This window comes from Hibiscus syriacus, unplaced genomic scaffold, assembly GCF_006381635.1.
Source record: "Hibiscus syriacus cultivar Baekdansim isolate YM2019G1 unplaced genomic scaffold, ASM638163v2 tig00110548_pilon, whole genome shotgun sequence".
In the NCBI taxonomy this organism is placed as follows: Eukaryota; Viridiplantae; Streptophyta; class Magnoliopsida; order Malvales; family Malvaceae; genus Hibiscus; species Hibiscus syriacus.
This window is the reverse complement of record NW_024062775.1, coordinates 5,737,924-5,761,796: the sequence shown is the minus strand read 5'-3', so window position 1 is coordinate 5,761,796 and position 23,873 is coordinate 5,737,924. Positions and strand designations below refer to the sequence as shown.

General features: G+C 33.9%; 3 protein-coding genes across 3 annotated transcripts; 1 reads left to right on the top strand and 2 right to left on the bottom strand.

Annotated features, from left to right (window-relative positions):
• Positions 1–5,989: 5,989 nt before the first annotated feature.
• On the bottom strand, positions 5,990–6,928 carry LOC120130868. The gene is made up of 2 exons (XM_039148022.1): positions 6,312–6,928; positions 5,990–6,216 (listed from the first exon to the last, which is right to left on the bottom strand). Exons 1-2 carry the CDS (start codon positions 6,789–6,791, stop codon positions 6,136–6,138), a joined length of 561 nt encoding a protein of 186 aa, XP_039003953.1. The 5' UTR covers positions 6,792–6,928; the 3' UTR covers positions 5,990–6,135.
• Positions 6,929–13,873: 6,945 nt separating this feature from the next.
• LOC120130867 (protein FAR1-RELATED SEQUENCE 1-like) lies at positions 13,874–16,410 on the top strand. The gene is made up of 3 exons (XM_039148021.1): positions 13,874–14,077; positions 14,157–14,611; positions 15,981–16,410. Coding segments are annotated over exons 1-3 (651 nt in total). The 5' UTR covers positions 13,874–14,076; the 3' UTR covers positions 16,176–16,410.
• A 2,944-nt stretch (positions 16,411–19,354) lies between these two features.
• LOC120130675 (glutamate receptor 1.3-like) lies at positions 19,355–22,348 on the bottom strand. The gene is made up of 5 exons (XM_039147866.1): positions 22,060–22,348; positions 20,655–21,982; positions 20,249–20,555; positions 19,772–20,151; positions 19,355–19,693 (listed from the first exon to the last, which is right to left on the bottom strand). The coding sequence occupies exons 1-5, from the start codon at positions 22,346–22,348 to the stop codon at positions 19,355–19,357; spliced, it is 2,643 nt and encodes an 880-aa protein (XP_039003797.1).
• Positions 22,349–23,873: the final 1,525 nt, after the last annotated feature.

Genomic DNA, 23,873 nt, shown 5'->3' with positions numbered 1-23,873 from the left:
TAGTGGGGAACAGAGGTGGTTTGATGAAAAGTGGTTAATGACGATGAAGTCAGTAAAGGGTCAACACTCAACAGTTCACATTGGGTGTGTAATGGATCTGAGAGGCGTAACAGTGTTTTAAGGTTGAAAACTTGCAGAAGACAAAGTTGCAGTGAGTGAATAAGATAACAGAATAAATTTTATCTTTTTATTTTGGCAGGGAAGCAGTTCATTTGACAACGAAATGTGCAATTGTGCACACAATCTCTGTCCTTTTGCTTTAATTTATTAACACTTTAATAGTAACTTTTGATATTTTTACATTCAGTGAATTTTTTTTTACCCATCAGTAATACTTCAACTCTCCAACTCCAATAAATTATACATATACTATTACTCTTATTTATGATTCTTTATATAATTAATCATTAAATTTATCACTAGAATTGTATTTTTAATATATGTAAAATTTTCAATATTATATTAATATTTTTTTTATTTTATAGATTTTAAAAAGTCAATGAAATTCAAATTTAAATACAAGAAAATGAAATAGCTTAAAAGAAAAATGGGTATGGTACGAGGTGGAGTATTTTGTTGTCAATTGCCATAGAGATTCTAGGCGTGTCCTTAGCCAGATCCCTGTTCACCAAAAAAATAATAGCATATTCGGTTCGGTTCGGTTTAATTTTTTATTAAAATATAATTCAAATCATATTTTATGAGTTTTTAAAAATTAATATTGAAATCGAATAGCATAAAAATCACCGTTTTTTATTTGATTCGATTTGATTTTACGATTTTTGACTCCTCACTATATTTCAAACTCAATCTCAAAAATGAAATTAAATTTAAAGTATAAATCGAGTACAATTATATAAATTTAAATTTTAAAAAATATTATTAATTTTAATATTTTATTTATTTAAAATCTTCTTATAATAAATTTAAAATAAACTTATTTTTGATATTTTTTTTAATTTTATTTAATCCGATTAAATTCAAACGATTTCTATATGAAAAATAAAAACCTAACCGAATTATATTTATGTATTTAAACCTTTTTTTTATTTTATCGGTTTCATTATCCAGCCCTAATGCGTTGCAGTGGAACATAAATCCAATTTTTTTAATTAGAAATTATTTTCTGTCTATTTTTTAGAATTAATAAATGTAAGTTATCTCATCCTAATTTCAACTAAATCTTTATTTATTTAGATATATTGTGCATAAAAACATAACAATATTCCAGATAATCAACTCCCAGATTAATTTCTTATTTGTTCCCTATATTCTATCCTTAAATAATTTGCCAATAACATGAACTAACTTGCCTCGGTGGTTAAAGGAATTATTATTATTCTTAAGATCACGGGTTCAAACACCAACGATCACAGTGGAATGATTGGACATTCATTGTCAAGTAATTTTTATAAATTTATGTTCTTTTTAATTAAATTCTTTAATTTTTTAGATAAATAGACAATACATCTTTTATAATTATGTGACTTCGAACCTCGACATTTGTCTAGAAAATATAATACCTCTTAATTTAATAAAAAAATTAATATTGATGCAAATGAAAGCAGATATTTTAATTGTTAATATCACACACTTTTATGCTTGGATCATGGATAGATATTTGAATTTCGTTAAATTTAGTGTTTTTAAAGAGTTTTTTTTATTGATTTTTAATTAATGTGCCATATTAAAATGTGCAACTACATTTGACCATCAAAGTTAGATAAAAATTATTTTAATGGTTGTAAAATAATAAATTTATTATCCTAATAATTATATTTATTTATAATCTTGTTGAACTAATAATAGTTACTAGTTTTATTAAGAGTTAATTGCACTAAACGTTCTATATATACGACTCTCATTTTAAATTGACCCTTAAACTTTTAAACATTCTAAATTCATCCCTAAACTTTGATCATCATTTTAAATTATTAGTTTTGATCTATTTTAGTACCTAAACTTTCAATCTTTTTGGAAACAATATCTAATCTTTAGATTTCATTTTATTTTAGTACCCATCGTTACAAATTAACACATTTAGTACCTAAACTTTCAACTTTTTCAAAACCTAACGTTAAATTTTGAACGGGGTACTAAAATGAAATAAAAACTTAATTTTTTAAATACGGGATAATAAAATGAAATAAAAACTAAATTCTAGATATGGTTTTAAAAAAATTAAAAATTGAAGTACTGAACCGAACTAAAACTAATAATTTATATACATAATTTATCCAAAAATTAAAGTAGATTAATGACATCAATCAATTATTTCTCCTAAAATTATTAGAGTTTAAAACCAACAATTACAGAGTAAAATAAGATCATACAATAGATTATTAAAAAGAGAAAATAACCTCAGTGACCGAAAATGCCTTATAATATACGATTTTAACCAATTTTTTTTGGATTTGCCAAAATGACCAACAAAATCGCAACGCGATCTCTAATTTTTCAACTCAGTTTCCAAATTCGCAACGCGAATATCCAGATTCGCAATACGATTTTGAAAAATGTGTTGCGATAGTTAAAATGTGTTGCAATAGTTAAAATGTGTTACGAGAGTTTGAAAAACGTGTTGTTGCGATAGTGAAAAAGTGTTGCGATAGTGAAAAATCCAAAATAAGTTTACATTTTAACTATTCCAAATTCACGTTGAGTTTAAAACAATAAAGAATGTGTTGTGATAGTGTAAAAGATTCCCAAGTCATTTGTAAGATCTTAGTTTGAAACAATAAAGAATGTGTTGCGATAGTGTAAAAGATTTCGAAGTGTTGGTAATGTTCAATCCCACATAGTATTGGAAACACTATTGGGAATGGGTATTTAAGACTTGGATTTCCCACTTCCTTGTTGAGTGGAAGAGAACAAGGGGGACTCTCGCGCATCGCCGCCGCCGCCGTCCCGTCGCTTCTCGGGTCGTGGTCGTGGTAATATGTGTCTTCGACACGTCCGCGCGCATACTATCTTTATAGAGAAAATTCTTAAGAAACAAATGCAATACCACCAGTCGTTGCGATTTTAGAAAATCGCAATGCGAACTTGAACTATCGCAACGAATTTGGAAAATCGTAATGCGAACTTCGACTATCGCAATGCGAACTTCGACTATCGCAACGCGAACTTGGACTATCGCAACGTGAACTTGGACTATCGCAACGAATTTGGACTAACGTAAATTTGAAAAATCGCAACGAATTTAAAAAATCACAACGCGAACTTGGACTATCGATATTTGGAAACTGAGTTGAAAAATTAAAGTTCGCGTTGCGAATTTAAGATCGTATTACGATTTTGTTGGTCATTTTGACAAATCCAAAAAAATAGTTAACATAGTATATTATAAGGTATTTTCGGTTACTGAAATTATTTTCTATATTAAAAATTTAATCAAACTACTTGAAGAAATGATATATAGAAGCCAACACCTTTGTCAGCAGTACTATTAAAAAAAGGACTTTGTCAGCATTGAATAATATACATCATCAATATTTAATATAAAAATACAAATGATTATATTTTTTAAAAATGATAATTATAATAAGGTATAAATAACAGCCACTGATAATTAATAAATAAAATAATGTAAAAGTATTGATAAACTTTAAGCTTTAGCTTCTTAACTGTTACTCCGTTAATATTTTTATATAAAAATTCACATCAAATCAAACGTCGTTAGTATGCTTCGTTCCCTTGTTCGTGACTTGAAATCCTAGCTGCTAGTAAGACCGGTACGAGTACCTAGTGAGACCAACCTCTAAGTTAGGGGAGGCGAACCAATCCCTAAAAAAATACCAGCTACCGGCCACTGGTCCTCATCTGCCGCCGCCGCATCATCGGTGAAACCAAAGGCATAAGTGGCGGCGCATGAAGGCGGAGTTATCTGTCACTCTCACACGTACACACAGAAGGAAGTTATGGAATTAAAGCGGAAGTTCACACCCAGTTCCAAGTTGTCTTGAACCGAAACAAAGCTAGCAAATTGTCACTTTCCCACGCATGCATATGGATATGTACACGAGTCTCAAGATTTTATATTAACCGAATAAATTTGAATTTTTAAAATTTCAGTAGACGAATTTAAATTTATAAATTTTTAACGGAACAAAAGTAGATTTTTAATAAAAAAATATAATTAATTTTAAAATTTTAGGACGTCCACTCATCCCTTCAATCCATCCCTACATGCATTCACCCACTTGATTGCGGTCCATATATATATATATATATACTGATGATTTTGTGATCAGAAAAACCCTAACTCTTCTCTTATTGAATGAAACTTAAGATTTCAGATGTATTAAGTGACAACATTCTTGCTGCATGCAGTGATCATCAAACTTGCCCTTCTTTTCTTCTTCTTCTTTCATGATCAGCAGAAACAATGTTTTTTTTGTTTGAACGGTCAAACATCTTTATGGTGGGTTGAAATTTGGATTATAGTTAATGGGGACATATTTGAGTTATCTTCGAGTATTGTAGGGCATTCAAAGTTATAATTACTGGGGTTAAAAGAATTCAAATATCAACTAATTAAAAACTTAACCTTAAGGTGAAGAATGTAAAATACTAACTCGAACTTTTGATTCTTTCAAACACTAATATTAGAAAAAACCACAACAATAAAAATTGTAATAAATACAATTTTTTTTCTAGAAAAGACTCTTGTTCATCTAACTTTTTTTAGCATAATAACAGTTTTAAGCTTTTTTCCATTAATCCGAGGCAAGCACTAAGCAATATCTGCTTAAATATAACTCTTCAGCTTTTAAGATTGAAGGCTCACATTCTTCTTGGTATTTATGATGCCCGAACTCGGGTCCTCAAGGAATAGTAACGATTCCTTTACCACGAAGACCACTTGATTCGTATAAATTCTTTTAGTTTAAATATTAGTGAACCGCTTAATAGAATAGGTACATCCAGTATCTTATTCAAATTTCATTAACAAGTTGTTCAACGCAAAGGTATGAATATGATCGTTTACAAGATTGGTTGCACCTATATCTAATATGACGACCTACAAGTTTAAGAAATGACAGAGGGGATCTACAAGTTTTACACTACATAGATTCAGAGAAAGCCACAAGTTCATGATCCAGAATGCTAAAACAAGCTAGTTCAGAAAGCTTCTCGGGACTTCTTGCAAGGCTAGAGAATAAGCATGTGGCATTGCCACACATCTGGTAGATAACCAAAAGATCACTAATTTTGAAAGGCTTTAACAACCTTCCCAAAGCCAGTAAAAATCATAGGAAAAAACATAAAATTAAACTTATCTTGGGAGACAAGTCTGCTTCTGCTAGTTCAAAAACCTTGGGAGGAATATACCCCCATCCCATAACCATGATCTACACAATGTCATAAACACCTGTATAACATATTCTTTGATTCCATTGAGGATTAGACTTGAATATATCAATGCAAGTATATGTCCCTTAACGGAAGTTCAAACAAAAAACAACTAAATACCGATGTGCACAGCTCACCAATGCTTAAGCTTCCCTCCTTTTTAACACATTACGCAAATTTTATTAGATTAAAAAGCTCATACTACAGCAATACTTGATATTGAACAGGGGCAACTCAAGATTAAAGAATAATCAACAAAACAACTGAAACACAACATTCAAGCATACAAGGCAGATCACATGACTCAATAAACTTTTATTATTGAACTTTGTCTCATGATTGATTCATGATGGTGTTCTTGTCCCATCAATCTAATTCTTTTTACAACAAGAGAGACTCAATTTAATAACCATGCTTATATTCAAAATACAAATGAAAATTTTAACATATGAATTAAATTTAAAAGATTTTATCACCTGAAATAGCCAACTAAATGCTCCCTTCTCCATTTTATCTTCCATATGATAAACTAACCATGAAGGTCATCGACAAATTAACTTTCCAATCTTCCACTTTCACTTCCTTGGCTAGCCTTGTGTGGTCAGGAGCCAGCTGGACTCGACATGTCGACGACTCTGCACTATATAGAACAAAGAAAAAAATGCAAGCAAATCACACAGGATGGAGACGTAAAGACCGTCTACAGCAGACATTCCGACCAAAATTTACAATGTTGGAGGGCGAGGCCCAGAATACACTTCAAGTTCAAGGCCAAACTGATCAAGCTATTGAATAACTTCCTTTGCCTTTCCTCCCAAATCCTTCTTGATCAAATTTATATCCAAGTTTCGCACGTGAATTCTACAATTTGTACAAGAATAATAATAAATTAAGCTATTAAGTAAAATTATATTTCAAAAATCATTAATCAGATAATAGGATTCGTAAAAATGAACCTTTTCGATTGATTTAGCTAATAAATTTCCATCTCGAATCAAATCACCGGATTCCCGAATTGCCGTGCAATCCCTCGGCGTTTCGAACAAAGACAATGAAAGCTGCTTAAAAATGACACCGACGTCGAAATAAATGACACCCGAGCTAGGAACATCGACCCGAATCCCTTTGACTGGGAACCAGAGAAACAACTCTTGAGACGAAATTCCCGATAAGGCCCCGATCTGGCCACAACTCAAAGTCCCCGACACGTTCCTATCATAATGCAGCTCGCTTTCAAACTTAGCATTGCACGCCTGATCCAACTGAACCTCGAACCGACCCGTATCGTCGAAGTCGAATCGGGTTATCCCTTTCGGAAGCAACCCCATTGGTAGCCCATGGGCCTTTAGGATATCGTAGATAGAATCCTGCTCGCCGTTGACAAGCGCGAGGATGAGAATAAAGTGAAGAATTGTGGATGGAATTAAAGGAATCATTTTGTTTTTCTTAGGAATTCGGTGTTAGAACATGGAGATTGGAGGATTTACAAGAGAAAGGGGAAATTAGGGTTAGGGTTTAATGGAAAGTATAGTTGGGGGAAAATGATGAGAAAAGCGAATGAGAGAAGTAGGAGACAAGTGTTTGCCAGCTTGGATACAGAGAGGTTGAGGAGAATGATCAATTATGAGTGGGTCCAATCAATCTCCGTTATCCTCTCCGCTTGGAATTTTTCTTTAATGTATGACTAAACCAGTAGCCTACTGCCACGTAGATAGAAAATTGGCGTAATTGTAACTTCATAAGACTCCCGGGGTGGATTTTGTGTTTTTCTTCATGCCCGACATTGTACACGCGCTTCTACGGAGCGTGGAGTTAAGGCAGTTGCTACGCTTGCCATCATGCCGATTCTTAACTGGTAAGAAGCTGGTTTATTATGGGATGCTAAGGAACACCACTTGGACCTTTAAAAAAAATTATAAATTATAGCCAATTGGATGAATTATAAAATTTTAAGAATAATAAAATTATATTATTAATAAAAATATAAAAGAATCGTTAAATTATATAAAAATTTAAGAATTTAAGACTTATCCTTCGCCTTCTCTTAATTTTTATTAAGGATATATTTAAATTGTATTATTTTATCGGTTAAAATTTATGTAAAAATGTAATTGAGTTATAATACATAATTTTTTTTATAAAGGAATCAATTATTTTTATTATTAAAATAGAGTACTTATAAGTGATACTATACGCTCTAAAGACTCTTAATTATTTAATAATCAGCGTTTAAATATTTTGTACAGTCTACGGTACTTAAATCTAAGATCTCTAAAAATAATAATTATTCCTTTAACCACTAAAATAACTTGATTCGTGTAAAATTAATTATTCAAACATCAAACCAAATATATAATTATTATATTCTTAACCAAGGTAATATTTAACTTTAAGTTATAGATTAAATTAATTTTTTCTCACTGCATTTAAGAATGATTCACATAATTAAATCCTCAGTTATATAAAATGTCTAATATGATACTTATTTTTTTAAATATCTATTATTATTCATAAACATTTCTTGAAATAGTTTGGAGTTATTATAAAATAATATACATTCATAATCTTTTTTTAATAATTGACAATGCACATATCTTATAGATAAAATTACTCGAATTCATAATTTTAAGGAATAATAACACTTTCTTCAATCACCTAAATCGATTAATGAATTTATATTAATATGATACTTGACCTAAAATATGTAAATGTTGTATTTGAACTCTCATTTTATGGGTTATTGTGATTTATGGTGACTGAAAAATAGCTTCATACTATTAATGAGGTTTGCTCATGTGGTAAGTAACTTGATATCGTTTAAGTAAGATATCAGGTTTGAGTCCTTGTGTATGCAGAAAATTTCTGCTGATAAACTCACCCGCCAAAACTAAATGTACGACTCGGGTCGATCTAGATTAGTCAATACGAAACATTGGAACTGCAGCGAACTCACATTGAAATTATACCTAATTTTAACTGTTAGGCACCGGCTTCGGGACCGTACAAGCTCCGATCCGATTAACCGAATCGTATTGTTGAAAACAAAAGCACTATAAACTGTTCACTCAACTGAACCTTTCTCCGAGTCTCCATCTCCCCCCCCCCCTCCAATGGCGACGACGAGGAATATGTGTTGGTAAGGAATTCGAGGGGTCGTATCTTGAACAAGAGCATCATTCCAGGCTTGGGTGTCAGGTCGTGCTTACGCCTCAGCTCCAACGTATGGTCGTCGCCGTCCCCGAGCCTAAGCCCTGGGATATTCCATAAAAGTTTGTAGAATGAAAGAGAAACGTGGGAGCTTTTAATGTATTTCTGTTGTTTTAATGGCTGTCCCTTTTTCCCATATATATGGGATAAAGGGGAGGTAAGATAGTAGGCTACCCCCAACACCAGGTTGAGAGCAGCTTCCGTAAGAGACCTCCGAATTATGAAATGCCCTCCGTGGGACTCGATCCCACGACCTCAAGGTTAAGAACCTTGTGCTCTACCAACTGAGCTAGATGGTCATTTCTATTTCTGTTGTTTTAATGGGAGTAATAATAATTTGGGTACTTTGAAAGAACAGGATTGTATTCCATGTAATCTGGGTGCGTTCGAATTTAAATGCAACTTATTCTACGGATTTTGGTGTTATTTCTGGATTTCTCCTATTATGTCCATTAGATTGCTGCAAATTATAGTAAACTAATGTAAATGTTTCTAAAATCATATGAAAAATGCATTTAGTCTTAGTGGTTTTTTCAAGTGATTAAAGCTTGCTGCTACTAGGTGTAATGGGAACGGAAGCTATCATGCAACCGTAAGCATTGTGATATTTCCTTCCCTTTTTAGCCTTTACCTGGTTTGAAAATAAAAATGGTTGCAGCCTTCTACTTAAATTGACCTTGTTCCCTGGATGAAGGTGAGCTTTGCTCCTAGGTAGCTGGTTTGGTTTTTATCAGAGATGCTAGATAGAATTGAGTGAAGGACTGGAGGTGGTGCAACTATACGAGCCCTTCTGGATTGAAATTTCAGGAAACCGTGACTGAATTCAAATGAATGAGAGATTATTGTAGGTGGTGCAGCATGATTGTTTCTTTCGAGGGTGTCTGGTTTTGTTAATCTGAGGCATCAAAGATGTTAGATGGAAACTTTTGGTTCTTTTTGGTGAGTGTTTCTTCCTCAGAGCTTGTTAATGCATAACTGATTATTAGGTGATACAAGTAGTTTAACATGGTTCGGTTTTTATGAGGAAAAGGAGTGTTCGATGACTCCGTTCACGGAATGAGTTGGATAAATACAACATCAGAATGCTGAATTTATGACTTATCTGGCTAGTCCATAATCATGTCAGAAATTGGATTTTCATTTCTAATGACGGGGTATTGGATTTCTCATCAATACTGGAGATAACCTATGTGACAAGAGAACAGGGTAGGCTTCAAATATTACAGGTTGCAGACAAATGAAGTTCCTCCATAAGTTGAATTTCTCGTGCATTCCAAGCTAAATGCCGGCTTTTAGATACTCCTTCGAGTTCCATAAACTTCCTAGTATGTAATTTCTTGATAGAATCACAGGTTTTCAGTCTGTCTCAAGAAATACTCTTAGAGAAACAGAAAAGAAAACTTTTAACTGTACTTTTGAGTATCAGGATGGAGAACATAGTTGCAAAAGTATGTATTCTGCTTCTGCAAAGCTCTGTTACATGGTAAAAATTGCAGAATCCACTTTATTGTACATGAGAACCACATCTCTTCATCTCAATAAATTCAGTAATTTTCTTTGTCGTATAGATTATTAGTTGCATGGCATATTCACCTCATGAAGTTCCTGTGTGCAAATTACTATCTGATTGAGATGGTCAGGCTTATGGTCCTCCATAGAACATTTGGAATAGGCTGAACAAGTCCCTTCGTGATGGGAGAAATACAAGAAGACAGAGGAGTGGTCATTGCAGCCTGGATCCTTTGTACCTAGGTGATTTCACTCGTTGAAAAATATCAGATACTGCTCTTCTGATACTGAACATTCATGACCAATTCAAGTTTTTCAAATATTATTAAAGTTACAATAGCGAGTAAATGATAGTAAAACAAGACAAAAACATGGAGGATTAAAGATAACTACTAACGTTTCATTTTGGTCACCTATAGTTAAAAAATTAATAAAATTATTGATATAATATTATTTTTAATATTTTTCAGTGATTATATGTCATTATATTACGATGACACATCAATATCAATGTTAATTTTAATGACGTGTGCCAAAATGGAATCAAAATATAATACTAATGATTATTTAAAACTAATAATTTGTTTACCAAAATGAATTATGTTAATAGTTAGGTGACTAAATACATAATTTATCCTAACAAATCATATGTAATACATTACTCTTTTTTTGCCCAAATAAATCAATTTTATTTGGGCCAGCCTTGTCAATCCACACCAAATTTGGGAATTTGGACCTCTATTTATTTCCAAAATTCCTACCTAATAACGGAGCACCAAAGCCTCATGAGCTAAAAATAAAAGGGTAAATTACAAGTTTAATATTTAAACTATCAATGTTAATCCATTTTAGTTCTTAAACTTTAAAGTTTTACAAAACTATATCTAAAGTTTACTTTTTATTTCATTTAGTACATGTCATTAAAAAGTTTACTTTTTATTTCATTTTAGTACATTTGTTCAAAATTTATTGTTAAGCTTTGAAACAATTGAAAATTTAGCTACTAAAACAGACTAAATTTGATAGTCTAGGTATTAAATGGTTTAATTTTTTAACGAAAATCTAAACTTTAACTATGATTTTAAAAAGTAAAAGTTTATATACTAAAACGGATCAAAACTGATAGTTTAAGTGCTAAATACGTAATTTACCCTAACAAAAATCCTAACCCTAATTCTCGATTTGTTTTATATAGTACACCTACGGCTCTTAATCTGTCATTCAGTTCTCACTTCTCAGCGGCGTCTCTATGTATCTCTGTAAAGTTTCTGATCCGCGATGGAGAAAGGCTATTTTACTCGAGTATCTTTGCCTTTTTCTTTTTAGAGAGAAATTTGCTAGATAATAATGGAAGGGTAAAGCAAGCCAGCTTCTTGGTTGGGTGTAGAAAGAAACGACCCACTCAATCAATTTATCGAATTGCTTGCGATATTTAAGGTCTCAGCCGGTATCACTCGCCTGAATCTGACTGTTTTTGGTGATTTTTCAGGCCCTTTTACTACCGGCACATTCCTTCCAACTCTTCTTTTTCCTCTCAAAGATGAAAAGAAGAAGCTCTGCAAACTCACTCTGTCCCTAAACTCGTTGTAAAGACGAATCTGTTTTGAGGCAATTTCTTCGTTTGCTGTAATTTCAATTTCCAACTCAATCGCTCGATTTGATCCTTCTTTACTGATCATATCAGGCTTGTGGTTGGAATACATCTCTCATTTCCACCCTTTCATTGTTTTTAAAGTTTCAACTTAGATCTTAACACCTGTTTTTTAAACTTAAAAGCAGATGTATATATCAAATTGATTGAACACCATCATTCGAATCATTGTACAATTTCGATTAAAATTCAATTGTTTGGTGATGAAAATGATGGTTGGAGATGATCGACAACGATTTAAGTTATGAAATTGAAAATTATGAATGTAAATATTAAATATTTTAGATTTAGAGAATTTGGTAATGGTCGGTGACGGATGAATAATCATTTGACGATGATGTTGGTGGTCGAAAATGGTCAATAACTATTGTTAATGGTCGAAGATGGCTGGTAGGTAGGGAGGGATTGAGTGGGGTTGAATTTTTTATTTTTATTTTTTTTAATTAAAAATAATATTTTTATTATTAAAAAATAAAAAAAATAAACGGTAGGTACTTAAAAATATAATGAGAAAATGTTATACACTTATTGAATCTAATATATAAGATTTTATGATTAAACCAAAAATTGATAAATCAATTTTTTTTTAAAAATATAATAAATAAAATAAGTGAGTAAAAATTTGTATGTTATCCTCTATATAGTTTAAAAGACTAAAATCATTGAATGAAATTGATAAATTATAAGAATATAAATATTAATTGTTAAATAATTAAATTTTTTAAAACATGTGTTATTTTGTATTCACCTCATATTTATATATAAAAAAATTCATCATTGAAATCAATGACAACTCTATTTAAACACTAAAAACGATAAAAGTATTTGAACTTTCGTTATTAAATAGTTAAAAATATTTAAAATAAATATTATCTTGTAATTATCTTAAATTAGTTAACAAATTTTGAAGTGCTTACTTCTTCTTAGGAATGGGGATAAGACCGGAACCTGATACGTTCTGACTAGATATGAACGAGTTGTGTTTGTCGTGTTTTTTTTATAAACAAAATTAGGTTAGAGTTGGGTCGTGTCCAGTTAGAATTTAGGGTGTAAAATATCTGACCCGAGTAGACCTGAAAAAGAATATAATTTTACTTTATATATTTATGAATAATTACAATAATAACTCTCAATATATTATTTTGTTTTCAATTAAATCTTTATTTTTGTTGAATAAAAATATTTTTTTAATAAATATATTATTTCGAGTCGGATCAGATGAAGTTTGAATTTTATCTCAACAAGTTGGGTCGAATTTAAATCGAACGGAGGGTGTAAAATTTTCAGATCAAACCGTGTGAAGAATATATAATTTTCAGACCAGAATGACCGAAATCCGACGCAAACCCAACCCGTACCATCCCCAGTTCCTCCAATTCATTAACATTCTGAAACTCCTAAAAAGAAATAGAGTAAACTAGACAAATAGATCCTGGACGATGAATTTTAAATATGTAAATAATTAATTCATTATTTTATAATTGTTAATAATTAAAAAATAAAACAAAACAATATCTATAATAAGGAATCATTTGTGTATTTTACCCGGAAAAAAAATAACAATTAACCAAACAACGTACCAAAATTTAACTAAAACAATAACATACCAACGAAAATCAATCCAAAATAGCCTCTTATCGCGTTGTTTCTGCATAACCATGATTTTGAGGCAAAAACAATGCGATCTAACTTTGAAACGTAGAAATTTTAAATAATTTGATAGAATAAAATAAAAATCAAAGAACCTTTCAGTTACATTCTAAATAATGATTTTGAGGATGTGATACAATATTAATTATAATTTTTGTCACGTCATATTATTGCATGACACACATCATTGTTTACAAAAAAGTTAATAATTTTTTAATAGTTTGAGGACATAATTAGCAAATATTGATAATTTAGGTATAAAATTAAAATATCTAAAAGTTTACAGATCAATTTAAAATAAAAATTATAGTTTAAAGGTACAATTAGAATATTAAAAAGTTTCAGGATCAATTTAAAATGAAAATTTTAATTTAATGTGAAATTAAAATAATAATAAAATTTAAAAATAATTTAAATTACTAATAAAATCATTATATATATATATATATAATGATTTTTATTAGTATTTTTTTTAAGTACCGATAAAAGCAAAAGTACCTAACTATTTTAGAGCAGAATCTCTCCAGAGTCCAGAAATAGCTCCCGAGTTAACTCGCTCTCCGCACCGAATCCAATCCTTTTGAACTCAAATCTCCTCTTTTGTACTTTCACTTCAAAACCAAAACGTCTACTTTTGAAGTTCGAGTCTAAAGTTCTTCTCTTCGTACTTCCCTGCTCTGGATTCTAACTTGGATCTTCAATCCAGTAAGTGAAATTTAATTAAAAACCTTAGAATTAAGCATCTGATAATTTTTTTTTTATTTTTAAAAAAAAAAATCATCAGTGGATGAAAATCCTTTCGTTGAAGAAGCTGAAACTGAAGCGACACATAATTCCAACGGAGAAGAGTTTGTTACAACTGGAGGAGCTCCCGATGAGGAACCGTATGTGGGAATGGAATTCGAATCCGAAGAAGCAGCCAAAGTGTTCTACGATACCTACGCCACACGTGCGGGATTCATAATGCGTGTGGATGCGTTTCGCCGCTCAATGCGAGACGGTAAAGTCGTTTGGCGACGACTGGTCTGTAACAAGGAAGGTTTTCGAAAGATGAGACCCCGTAGAAGTGAAAATCGGAAGCCTAGAGCCATTACGAGAGAAGGCTGCAAAGCAATGATCGTGGTAAAGAAAGAAAAATCTGGGAAATGGGTGGTTACGAGGTTTGTTAAGGAGCATAATCATCAGCTTGTTCCTATTCCCATCAATGACCGGAGAAGCATGCTTTTGTCGCAAACGCCGGTATGTTTTTTCCCCTGAAAGAATTTGCTTTGCGTTGATAAGAAGTGGATTGTTAGTGAAATTAACTGGGTATATATTTACTACGAGATTAAGGGTTGATTTTCATAGCAGTGTAAAATTGAGTGGTGAATGCAAATATACTCTTGTCTTTTCAGGATAAATAAACTCAGTAGAATTGAACATTAGCTGATATAAGATTCCATTACTTTTGATAATCAAGCTACAAATACACTGAAGGGCAATGAATCAACATTATTGATTCTTACAAAAAGAACAATGTATCAGTTGGGACTTGGGAGGAAGTACTCGTTATCGAAAGAGTGACCCGTATGCCTACATGTCAATTATACTCCAATTTAATGTTTTGGAGCATTACCGTTGTTCTTTTCACATCTTCGTAAAAGTTAGAAGTAAGTCTGACTGTTGATCGACTTCAAAATTGGTCAATTCATGTTTGTAGGAGTGCGATTGGCATGTTGAAAATTCCTTGAGGTTTAAACTCTTAGGTAAATATGTAGCTTGATCAGGGAACGTTTTAGAATCCATTCGGGTTAAACTTTCAGAAGAGCTGTAGTACACACATATCACTAAGATTTTCAAGATTAGAACTGGCCTTTTTAGGACCGACCTAAAGATATTGTTCCATTATCCAGAACTAGATGAAAAACATGGAATGTCTAGAGCTAAATGGTACCTATGTCCGAAAAGTATCAGAGAGCTCTGCTTTATGAGTTATGGTTCTGGATTGTTATATTAGTGTTGTTTAATTTGTGTTTGTTTAGGAATAAGACTTATAGCTAAAAATTGAGCTTGAAGTTCAACAACCCTATGGATCTAAAAGCTTTCTTGATCTAATGGGCTCATTGTGGGAGATTTTATTGTTGAACAACTTGCTTGAGCATGGATTCCCTTCATTTGTTATTATAGAGGGAAGATAGGAGTTTTGTGTTGTTTTCATTTACCTGAGCCTGACCTCGAGCCGTTTATCATAGCTTGAAGTCACTTGCTAATTGCTATGTTTATGCAGTTTTATCTCGGATAGTTGCTTTCTCAATGAATGAAGATGAGCTGGAAATCAGCTTCTACTTCCGAGTCTTAATATGTAAAAACCTGTATATAGTTCGATTAACTCAAATTGCTTGAGTGATTTGCTAATTTTCTTGCTGATTGAGCTATGTTGGTTCATTCCAAATATCTGTGTGCTCCTCGATGCGGACTTGAGACCTGAAATGGTCAGACCAGCTGGTCCGTCTTCCTCGATGTTTCCATTTGATAGCCTTAAAATATTCATGATCCATTGACAAAGTGAACCATGTCAGTCTTCTTTTGTAATATCTCTTCCTTAATCCTTACAATATGCACATTCTAGGATGAGAAAGATGTAAAGATTCGAGAACTAACAGCTGAGTTACAACGAGAGCGGAAGCACTCTGCAGCAATTCAAGTGCAGCTTGGTATGGTATTAAGAGAAATGGAGGAGCATTCCAATCACCTATCGAGAAACATCGATGGTATCGTTCGAAGTGTAAGGGAAATTGAGTCAAAGCAATTGACACTTTCGTAGAGGTAACTGCACAATTTCTTTGACTTGCTGTCCGCGTACCAAATGGTGGCTTATGTCTAGGTTCTGTTTATTTTCTTTTGTTATTATTACCTATTTAAGTTAATGTTTAGTTTAGAAAGTCTTAGTTTCCACTTTTACCGTTTTACTAGGTATATCTTCCTTCTAATTTTTATCTTGAAGTGAATCGCCATGTACATTTCTACACGCTATCAAATATACTATGCTAGTTAACTTCTCCTCATTGTCGTTTTCTTAAACTTACTTGCACGAATTAATTGGAATATTGGATGAAAAATATTGTTTTTGAATATAATAATTAAGAAGTGAAAAGCTTAATTTTATGTTTTAGTAAAACTATTCGAGTATTATTGTAATTAAATTCGTCATGAAATCATATCATAGTCAAATAAAATGATTCTCATATATGATTATGGCATTAATCATAAAGGGGACGTAAATAGCAAGAGCAAGAAGCACAATGGCAATCAGTGCCCCGGACGCCCTCCATGCATGAACTCTCCGACGAGAGAGCGTTAGCCTCCCGATCCAACCTTGATTTGGATCACATCCACCATGGATCTGGTTAGGAATATGCATCCGAAATCCGAAGGCCACACCGAAAACAACAGCATGCATAGTCTCACCAGCCGGTAACGTCAATTTTTGCAGTCGCCTTCTTATATAGCAGATTTTGACATGGGTTTTTAGTGCCTTAGGTACCAGGCTCGATAAGGGGAAGCAGGCGAACACACCACTTCATTCACCACCAGCCACTTCGCATTGCTCGTGTCGGCGTCGCATTCAGAGCGGTTCTGGAAGCTGCGCTTGCTTTGATGCGCTAGGGATAACCGCTGCTACGGGGAATTTCCTGTTCGTATATTAGGACAACCGAAAGAAAACTAATATCCTGCCGCCTCAAGTCAACCGTTCGGGTTTGCCCGGGACACACTGGTAATCGGGTCAAGTTTAATGAACGGGTCAACTGATTCTGCGATAGGGACATACAGATTGACTATTCCATCATTACACACCACTTTACTTACGCCTGAATTAAACAATTAAAAACCTAAACTATATTCCATAAATTTCGAATTAATAATTTTTTTACATATTTTTGCTTATTATAAAAGAGATGACTGTGAAGGATGTCCCTAAACTATGACCCAAATTCTAAATTAGTCCCTAAACTTTAAAACACTCTATATTACTCCTCAAACTATAACCCACATTCTAAATTGAACCATTTATAGTCCTTCAACTGTCAATATTATTCTATTTTGTTCATTTCGTCAATGTGCCATAAACTCTACTGATTAAAAGAATTTAATTTATTTTTGAAGGTCATGAGAATTGAACTTGTGACCTTCAAAAATATTCTTATGACCTTCAAAAACGTGATAATTTTTTTAAAAGGCCATGAGTTCAATTCCCAAAACCTTAAAAAACATATTAAATTTTGTAAGTCACGAGTATAATTCTCAAAACCTTCAAAAACTAGTCGAGTTAACCGTATGTTGACGGAATGGTCAAAATAGAATGACATTGATAGTTTGAAGAATGATATAAAATGTTTTAAAGTTTAGGGATCAATTTAAAATAGGGTCATAGTTTAAGGGTTGATATAGGATAATTCAAAGTTCAGGGTCCAAATTAGAATATGGTCATAGTTTAGAGTCCTATTTGATTAAGTCGTTATAAAATTGTGAATTACTTTGTAAAAACGTAAGAGACTTATCTATTTCCAAAGTCGTTGAGCCTCTTTGATTTGTACTCCCATCTTTCTTGGAATGATAAGTCAAGAGTATGTTTGGATTACAACTGATGTGATTACAAACTTCATGAATTCAATGGATCCACCGGTCATTGAGTCAATGCAGGGGGTGGTGGGATTCAAGCCTCACATTCCGGCATCAACGGAGCTTCACAAATTCGCGATAAGGTGGAAGAGTCAAAACTTGAATGAAGACCAAAATTTGCAGGAAATATAATTAAACATCTATGGTGCATGGTCTTATGATATGGTTCAGGCTCTTGCAACCGCAGCAGAACACGTAATGACGCGACATCCCGGCCAGCCAAGAAACCAGATTGAATATGAACTTTACCGCCATCCGTTGCTCGAAAAGTGGTTTGGTATTTATTGATAAGATATTGCGGAGAAGATTCAAGGGAGTGAATAGAGGCTTTTAACTTACTAGTGGCAGGCTGATCCCGACGGAATTCGAAATTGGAAATGTATTCAAGGGAGAAAGAACAATTGGATACTGGAATCCTGAAAATGGAATTACTTCAATCATGAAGGAAGAAAACCATACTAAGATGGTTTCGACATCATCGAATAAGCTTGAAAGTGTTATTTGGCCTGGAGGAACTATGAACATTCCGAAAGGTCGGAATCTACATGGCAAGAGGCTGAGGATTGGAGTTCCAGTGAATAATGGATTCAGCAAATTAATTAACGTGATTCTTGATCCCCAAACAAACGAAATGACTGTAAATGGATTCTGTGTTGATGTGTTCAAGGAAGCCATTAAAGTTTTGGATTATGAAGCACATGATGAGTTTATACCGTTTGTTGATGCCAAGGGACAACTGGCAGGAACTTACGACGACCTTATCCGTCAGGTATATTATAAGGTATAAAGGTAAGGATGCTTTTCTAGAGTAAACATTCCTTCTGTAATTCGGAACTGCAGAGGAGAAGTTGTTGAGCAACCAGTCAAAGTTTGTTGTGATAATATGCGTGTTTGCGGTGCTTGTAATAACCTCAAGCTACACTGCAACTTTGGCTTACATGTTAACAGTTCGGTGGATTCAATTGAGCTCGAGAGAGAACTACGTCTGTTATCAGTTTCTGGTTCCAGGAGCTATTATTAGCAGAATAAAAATCGAAAATCCGGGGCAAGTCAATACCGATCTCCAGAAGAATAGCGCGATGCACTATGAAGGGGAAGTAAGAATGGTGGTTTGTCAGCCATTGTTGATGACATACAACATAAGATCAATGATTACATTCGTTTTCATTTGCGTCCAAAAAATTCATCCTTTCCATTAAATCACAAGTAAACATTGCATCGTGTATGTATTCCTATATCATAAAATATCAAGATTACACAAACTCACTGAAGGAACATAACATACGATTTGTACACAGTAGAAAATAAATTTAAAATTTTGGATCAAGTGTCTGAAAATAATTTTGAACTATGAAGTAGTGTTTTAACATAACCTATGGTACTGTTGAGGTAGAATTTGAAGTTGCCGATTGTCATGGCGCGACGTTTCTGATATAGGCATATGAGAAGAGCTGAAGTGGAAGACAAACCAGTAACGAGAAACAAACCCCCAAAGCTATGAAGGTTTAGCCTGCTTGGGTTGCTTGCTGAGTTCTGGTTTGTAAAGACTGAGTCAGTGTTGTTAAACCATTTATTTTCAATCATTTGCAGCTTTTCTTCCTCTCTTAGCCTCAGAATTGCACCTGATATGTCTTGTACAAGTGGGGAACCTTTTGGGAATACCTACGATCAATAAATATACAAACAAATCAGCACCCGCTGTTGCAAATCAAAATCATGGCTTTTGTAAATGAATCTTACAAATCCAAAACCGCCTGAGGTAGCCTTGGATTTAATCATGGTGTAATCTGCAGGGTACTTGGCAAGGAATAATTTAATGTATGGTATTTCATCAATAATGGCTGATACACCACCATTCTTACTTCCCCTTCGTAGTGCATCGTCATATTCTTCTGGAGATCGGTATTGTATTCGCTTCGGATTTTCGATTTTTATGCTTCTAATAATAGTTCCTGGAACCAGAAACTGATAACCGACAGAGTTATCTCTCGAGGACGATTGAATCCGCTCAACTGTTAACATGGAAGCCAAAGTTGCAGTGTAGCTTGAGGTTATTACAAGCACCGCAAACAACCATATTATTACAACAAACTTTGACAGGTTGCTCAACAACTTCTCCTCTGCAGTTCCGAATTATAGTAACAATGTTAGCGTACCTCAATGTATGCATAATGCACCAGATAATAAATTCAAGTTGAACATAGATAGAGAACTTACTGTAAGCAAATACTAGAGTTGAGAAAGAGTACCAAAAGATCATTCCTATCTGCTGGCGCTTTGAGCCTTGGAACTCGTCGTTGATGGGACTTTCGATCAGCCAGACCACAAAGCCAGTGAAAACAAAGAAAGCAGTAGTTGTTATCCACATACCTCCAGTAAGAGGCTGAAGGAAGATCCACATACTGCTTTTGTTGATTTTTGGCACCACGATTCCGATGCCAAAGTCAGTGAATGGCTGTGTGAAATCAACGTATGGAAATCTGTTGGCCATGATTGTTGTATCCCCCACAACAGCATCATAGTTCTACTCCATTGATCACAAGAAAGAATATAAAAACCACATTCAAGTACAATATAGTCCGAATTATCAGAAGGAATGTTTACTCTAGAAAAGCATTCTTACCTTATAATATACCTGACGGATAAGGTCGTCGTAAGTTCCTGCCAGTTGTCCATTGGCATCAACAAACGGGATAAACTCATAATGTACTTCATAATCCAAAACTTCAATGGCTTCCTTGAACACATCAACACAGAATCCACTTACAGTCATTTCGTTTGTTTGGGGATCACGAATCACGTTAATTAATTCGCTGAATCCATTATTCACTGGAACTCCAATCCTCAGCCTCTTGCCATGTAGATTCCGACCTTTTGGAATGTTCATAGTTCCTCCAGGCCAAATAACACTTTCAATCTTATTAGACGATGTCGAAACCATCTTAGTATGGTTTTCTTCCTTCATGATTGAAGTAATTCCATTTTCAAGATTCCAGTATCCAATTGTTCTTTCTCCCTTGAATACATTTACAATTTCGAATTCCTTTGGGATCAGCCTGCCACTAGTAAGTTGAATGCCTCTATTCACTCCATTGAATCTACTCCGTAATATCTCATCAATAAATACCATACCACTTTTCGAGCAACGGATGGTGGTGAAGTTCATATTCACTATGGTTTCTTGGTGTACGTAATCGGGATGTCGCGTCATTACGCGTTCTGCTGCTGCTGCAAGAGCCTGAACCATCTCATAAGACCATATACCATAAACGTTTAATTCCATTTCCTGCAAATTTTGGTCTTCATTCAAGTTTTTACTCTTCCACCTTATCGCGAATTTGCGAACCTCCTTCGATGCCGGAATGTGAGGCTTGAATCCCACTACCCCCTGCATTGACTCGATGACTGATGGATCCATTGAATTAATGAAGTTTGTAATCACATCAGTTGTAATCCAAGCATACCCTTGACTTATCATTCCAAGTCGTTTGGCGTTTAAGAAAAGTCGAGATGTGAGAATCGGTGACATGTGTACCACATATACACTCGTCTGCAAATCCATGAGCATCTTGAGCTGCTGAATGATTTCTTCGTCAGTAGATGTTGCTAAAAGGGAGAAATGCTGAGCAAGACGAACATTGGTCTCTTCAAAGGAAGTGATGACATTAGAAAGGATTTGTCTTGCAGAATCATTATCTTCATAGATGAGGACAACACTTCTCCATGTAAATGATTCAACAAGGGTGGCAATGATTTTGGCTCGAGTGGAATCATCTTCACCAATTTGAAGCAAATAAGGATACTCGGAGAAGGGCAGGGATGGAGCAGCTGCAAAGAGAGAAATAACTGGGATCTTGACTCTTGATCCCAACTCTGATAAAATCTTCAGTCCAGCTGAATTTTCAGCTACAATAAGGGCATCCAATTTCACACTTTCCAAGAGAACCAAGGCTGCACATTAGTAAGTCTATATTTCAGGACCCTTTCATAACAAAGAAAATAGTTTGCCATTCAAAGAGAAAACATACCATGGGATAGAAGAAGCAAAGGATCACCCTCAGAATCTCCGGTATGCAGAACTAGTTTCGTCCGGTAGTGACGATTTCGATCGTAAAAGTCGGATATAGCCATTGAAATGCAGCTATCTACAACTTTTCCCACCCAGGATTGCGTATCAATAATCAACCCTACGTGAACACTTATCTCTTCTATAGTACTAGCACTGATACCATCAACACTGGCTGACAATGGCTCAAGAACACTAAGCAAAAATAAAACTAAACCCAAGGTCCACTTCGTCTTTCTCGTGAAATCCATTGATCCAAAAACCAAACTTTGGTTTTCTTTTGATTAAACGTGAAAAGGAATAAATTACAATAGTTCTTGCTAAGAATCATATATGAATGTTGAGGTTGAAGTATATTTTCTTTTGGTTGACCGATAAATTTGAACCACATGTAAGTGGAAAAGGAAATTCCCGGAAGTAATGCTTTCAGAGTCAATTCATAGTTCATTTAATAGATTTTCCAGGAACCAAGAAAGATGGAGGCTAGCAAATCAAAGAGGCTCAACGACTTTGGAAATGCATACTATCTCTTGTGTTTTTACAAAGTAATTCACAAGTTTATAACGAGTTAATCGCATTGGAGGACTCTAAACTATGACCCTAATCTAATTTGGTCCCCAAATTTATGGAATATAGTTTGGTTTTTGTATCATTTAATTCAGGCGTAAGGAAAGTGTTGTGTAATGTTTGAATGGTCAAACTACGTCCCTGTCGCAGAATTAGTATTCTCTATAGCTGTGTCGAATTACTGTATATTTTCTCTACACGCGTCCAAGAATACGTGAGATTTATTAGTTGATCAGTTCATTAACCTTGACCCGATCACCGGTGTGACCCGGACAAACCCGAACGGTTGACTTGAGGCGGAGGGATATCATTTTTCTATCGGTTGACAAAATATAGATTGAATAAATAGAACAGGAAATTCCCCGAAGCAGATGTTTCACTTTCAGAGTCGAACTTCATCTGATAGACATGGGAAGATGGAGCAACGAGGCTCAAAGACTTTTCTTTCGGTGGATAAATTTCCCCTACTGAACTATTGATACGATAGTTTTCCTTTCATTTCTTCTACCGCTGGAAGTTTGAAAAGGTTTATTAAATCTAGAATCGTAGAGCCGTGTTTCAATTCTTCCATTGAACGTGAACGTGAATCGTTGTAGAGCGTTAGACAACCTAGTGAACGTGGACTCGCTCTTCACGTACGCCGGCATTCTTCATGGGCTTATCCCTCGCGCGTCAAGGCGAGCGTAGCCTCCAGAACAATGCGACGCCAAATCTAGAGGGTTACATTGGTCACTAAATTGATCTAAAAATTATTTAAAAAAAAAAAATTTGTTACCTTTCCGGATTCAAGGCTTGCCCCTGATTAATTCAAGCTGACTCGCGTTGCACGATTGATTTTAGGGGGTAAGTCTCATGACATAGATTTTCTGCATACAGTAATACTCATACCCGAAACATTGCTTAAACGATATCAATATGCTTACCACTTGAACCAATTTGATCCTTGAATTTCAAAAAATTTAAAGAATTATTATCACTTTATTAAAATAAATAAATTTTAAAAAATAATTTAAATGAGACTTTGATCATTGAGTTTCCGATTCGATCTTAACATCCTGATATATCTGAAAGAAGAAAATAAAGAGAAGGTGAGCTATAGAGCTTAGTGCGGTTAAATTGTGCAAATAAACAGAATATTCAGAAAATCAAACAAGCATAATCACAGTTCGAATCATAATATTCATGGTCTGAATAAATATGCAAATGTAA

Excerpts from the sequence above, each read along its gene's own strand:
- LOC120130868 (XM_039148022.1), bottom strand. The coding sequence starts at position 6,791 with ATGATTCCTTTAATTCCATCCACAATTCTTCACTTTATTCTCATCCTC. Across the intron at positions 6,217-6,311 it reads TAGCTAAATCAATCGAAAAG|AATTCACGTGCGAAACTTGG; the intron begins GTTCATTTTTAC and ends TACAAATTGTAG.
- LOC120130867 (XM_039148021.1), top strand. Across the intron at positions 14,612-15,980 it reads TGCTTTTGTCGCAAACGCCG|GATGAGAAAGATGTAAAGAT; the intron begins GTATGTTTTTTC and ends TGCACATTCTAG.
- LOC120130675 (XM_039147866.1), bottom strand. The coding sequence starts at position 22,348 with ATGGATTTCACGAGAAAGACGAAGTGGACCTTGGGTTTAGTTTTATTT. Across the intron at positions 21,983-22,059 it reads TTTGCTTCTTCTATCCCATG|CCTTGGTTCTCTTGGAAAGT; the intron begins GTATGTTTTCTC and ends ACTAATGTGCAG. Across the intron at positions 20,556-20,654 it reads TCCGTCAGGTATATTATAAG|AACTATGATGCTGTTGTGGG; the intron begins GTAAGAATGCTT and ends TCAATGGAGTAG.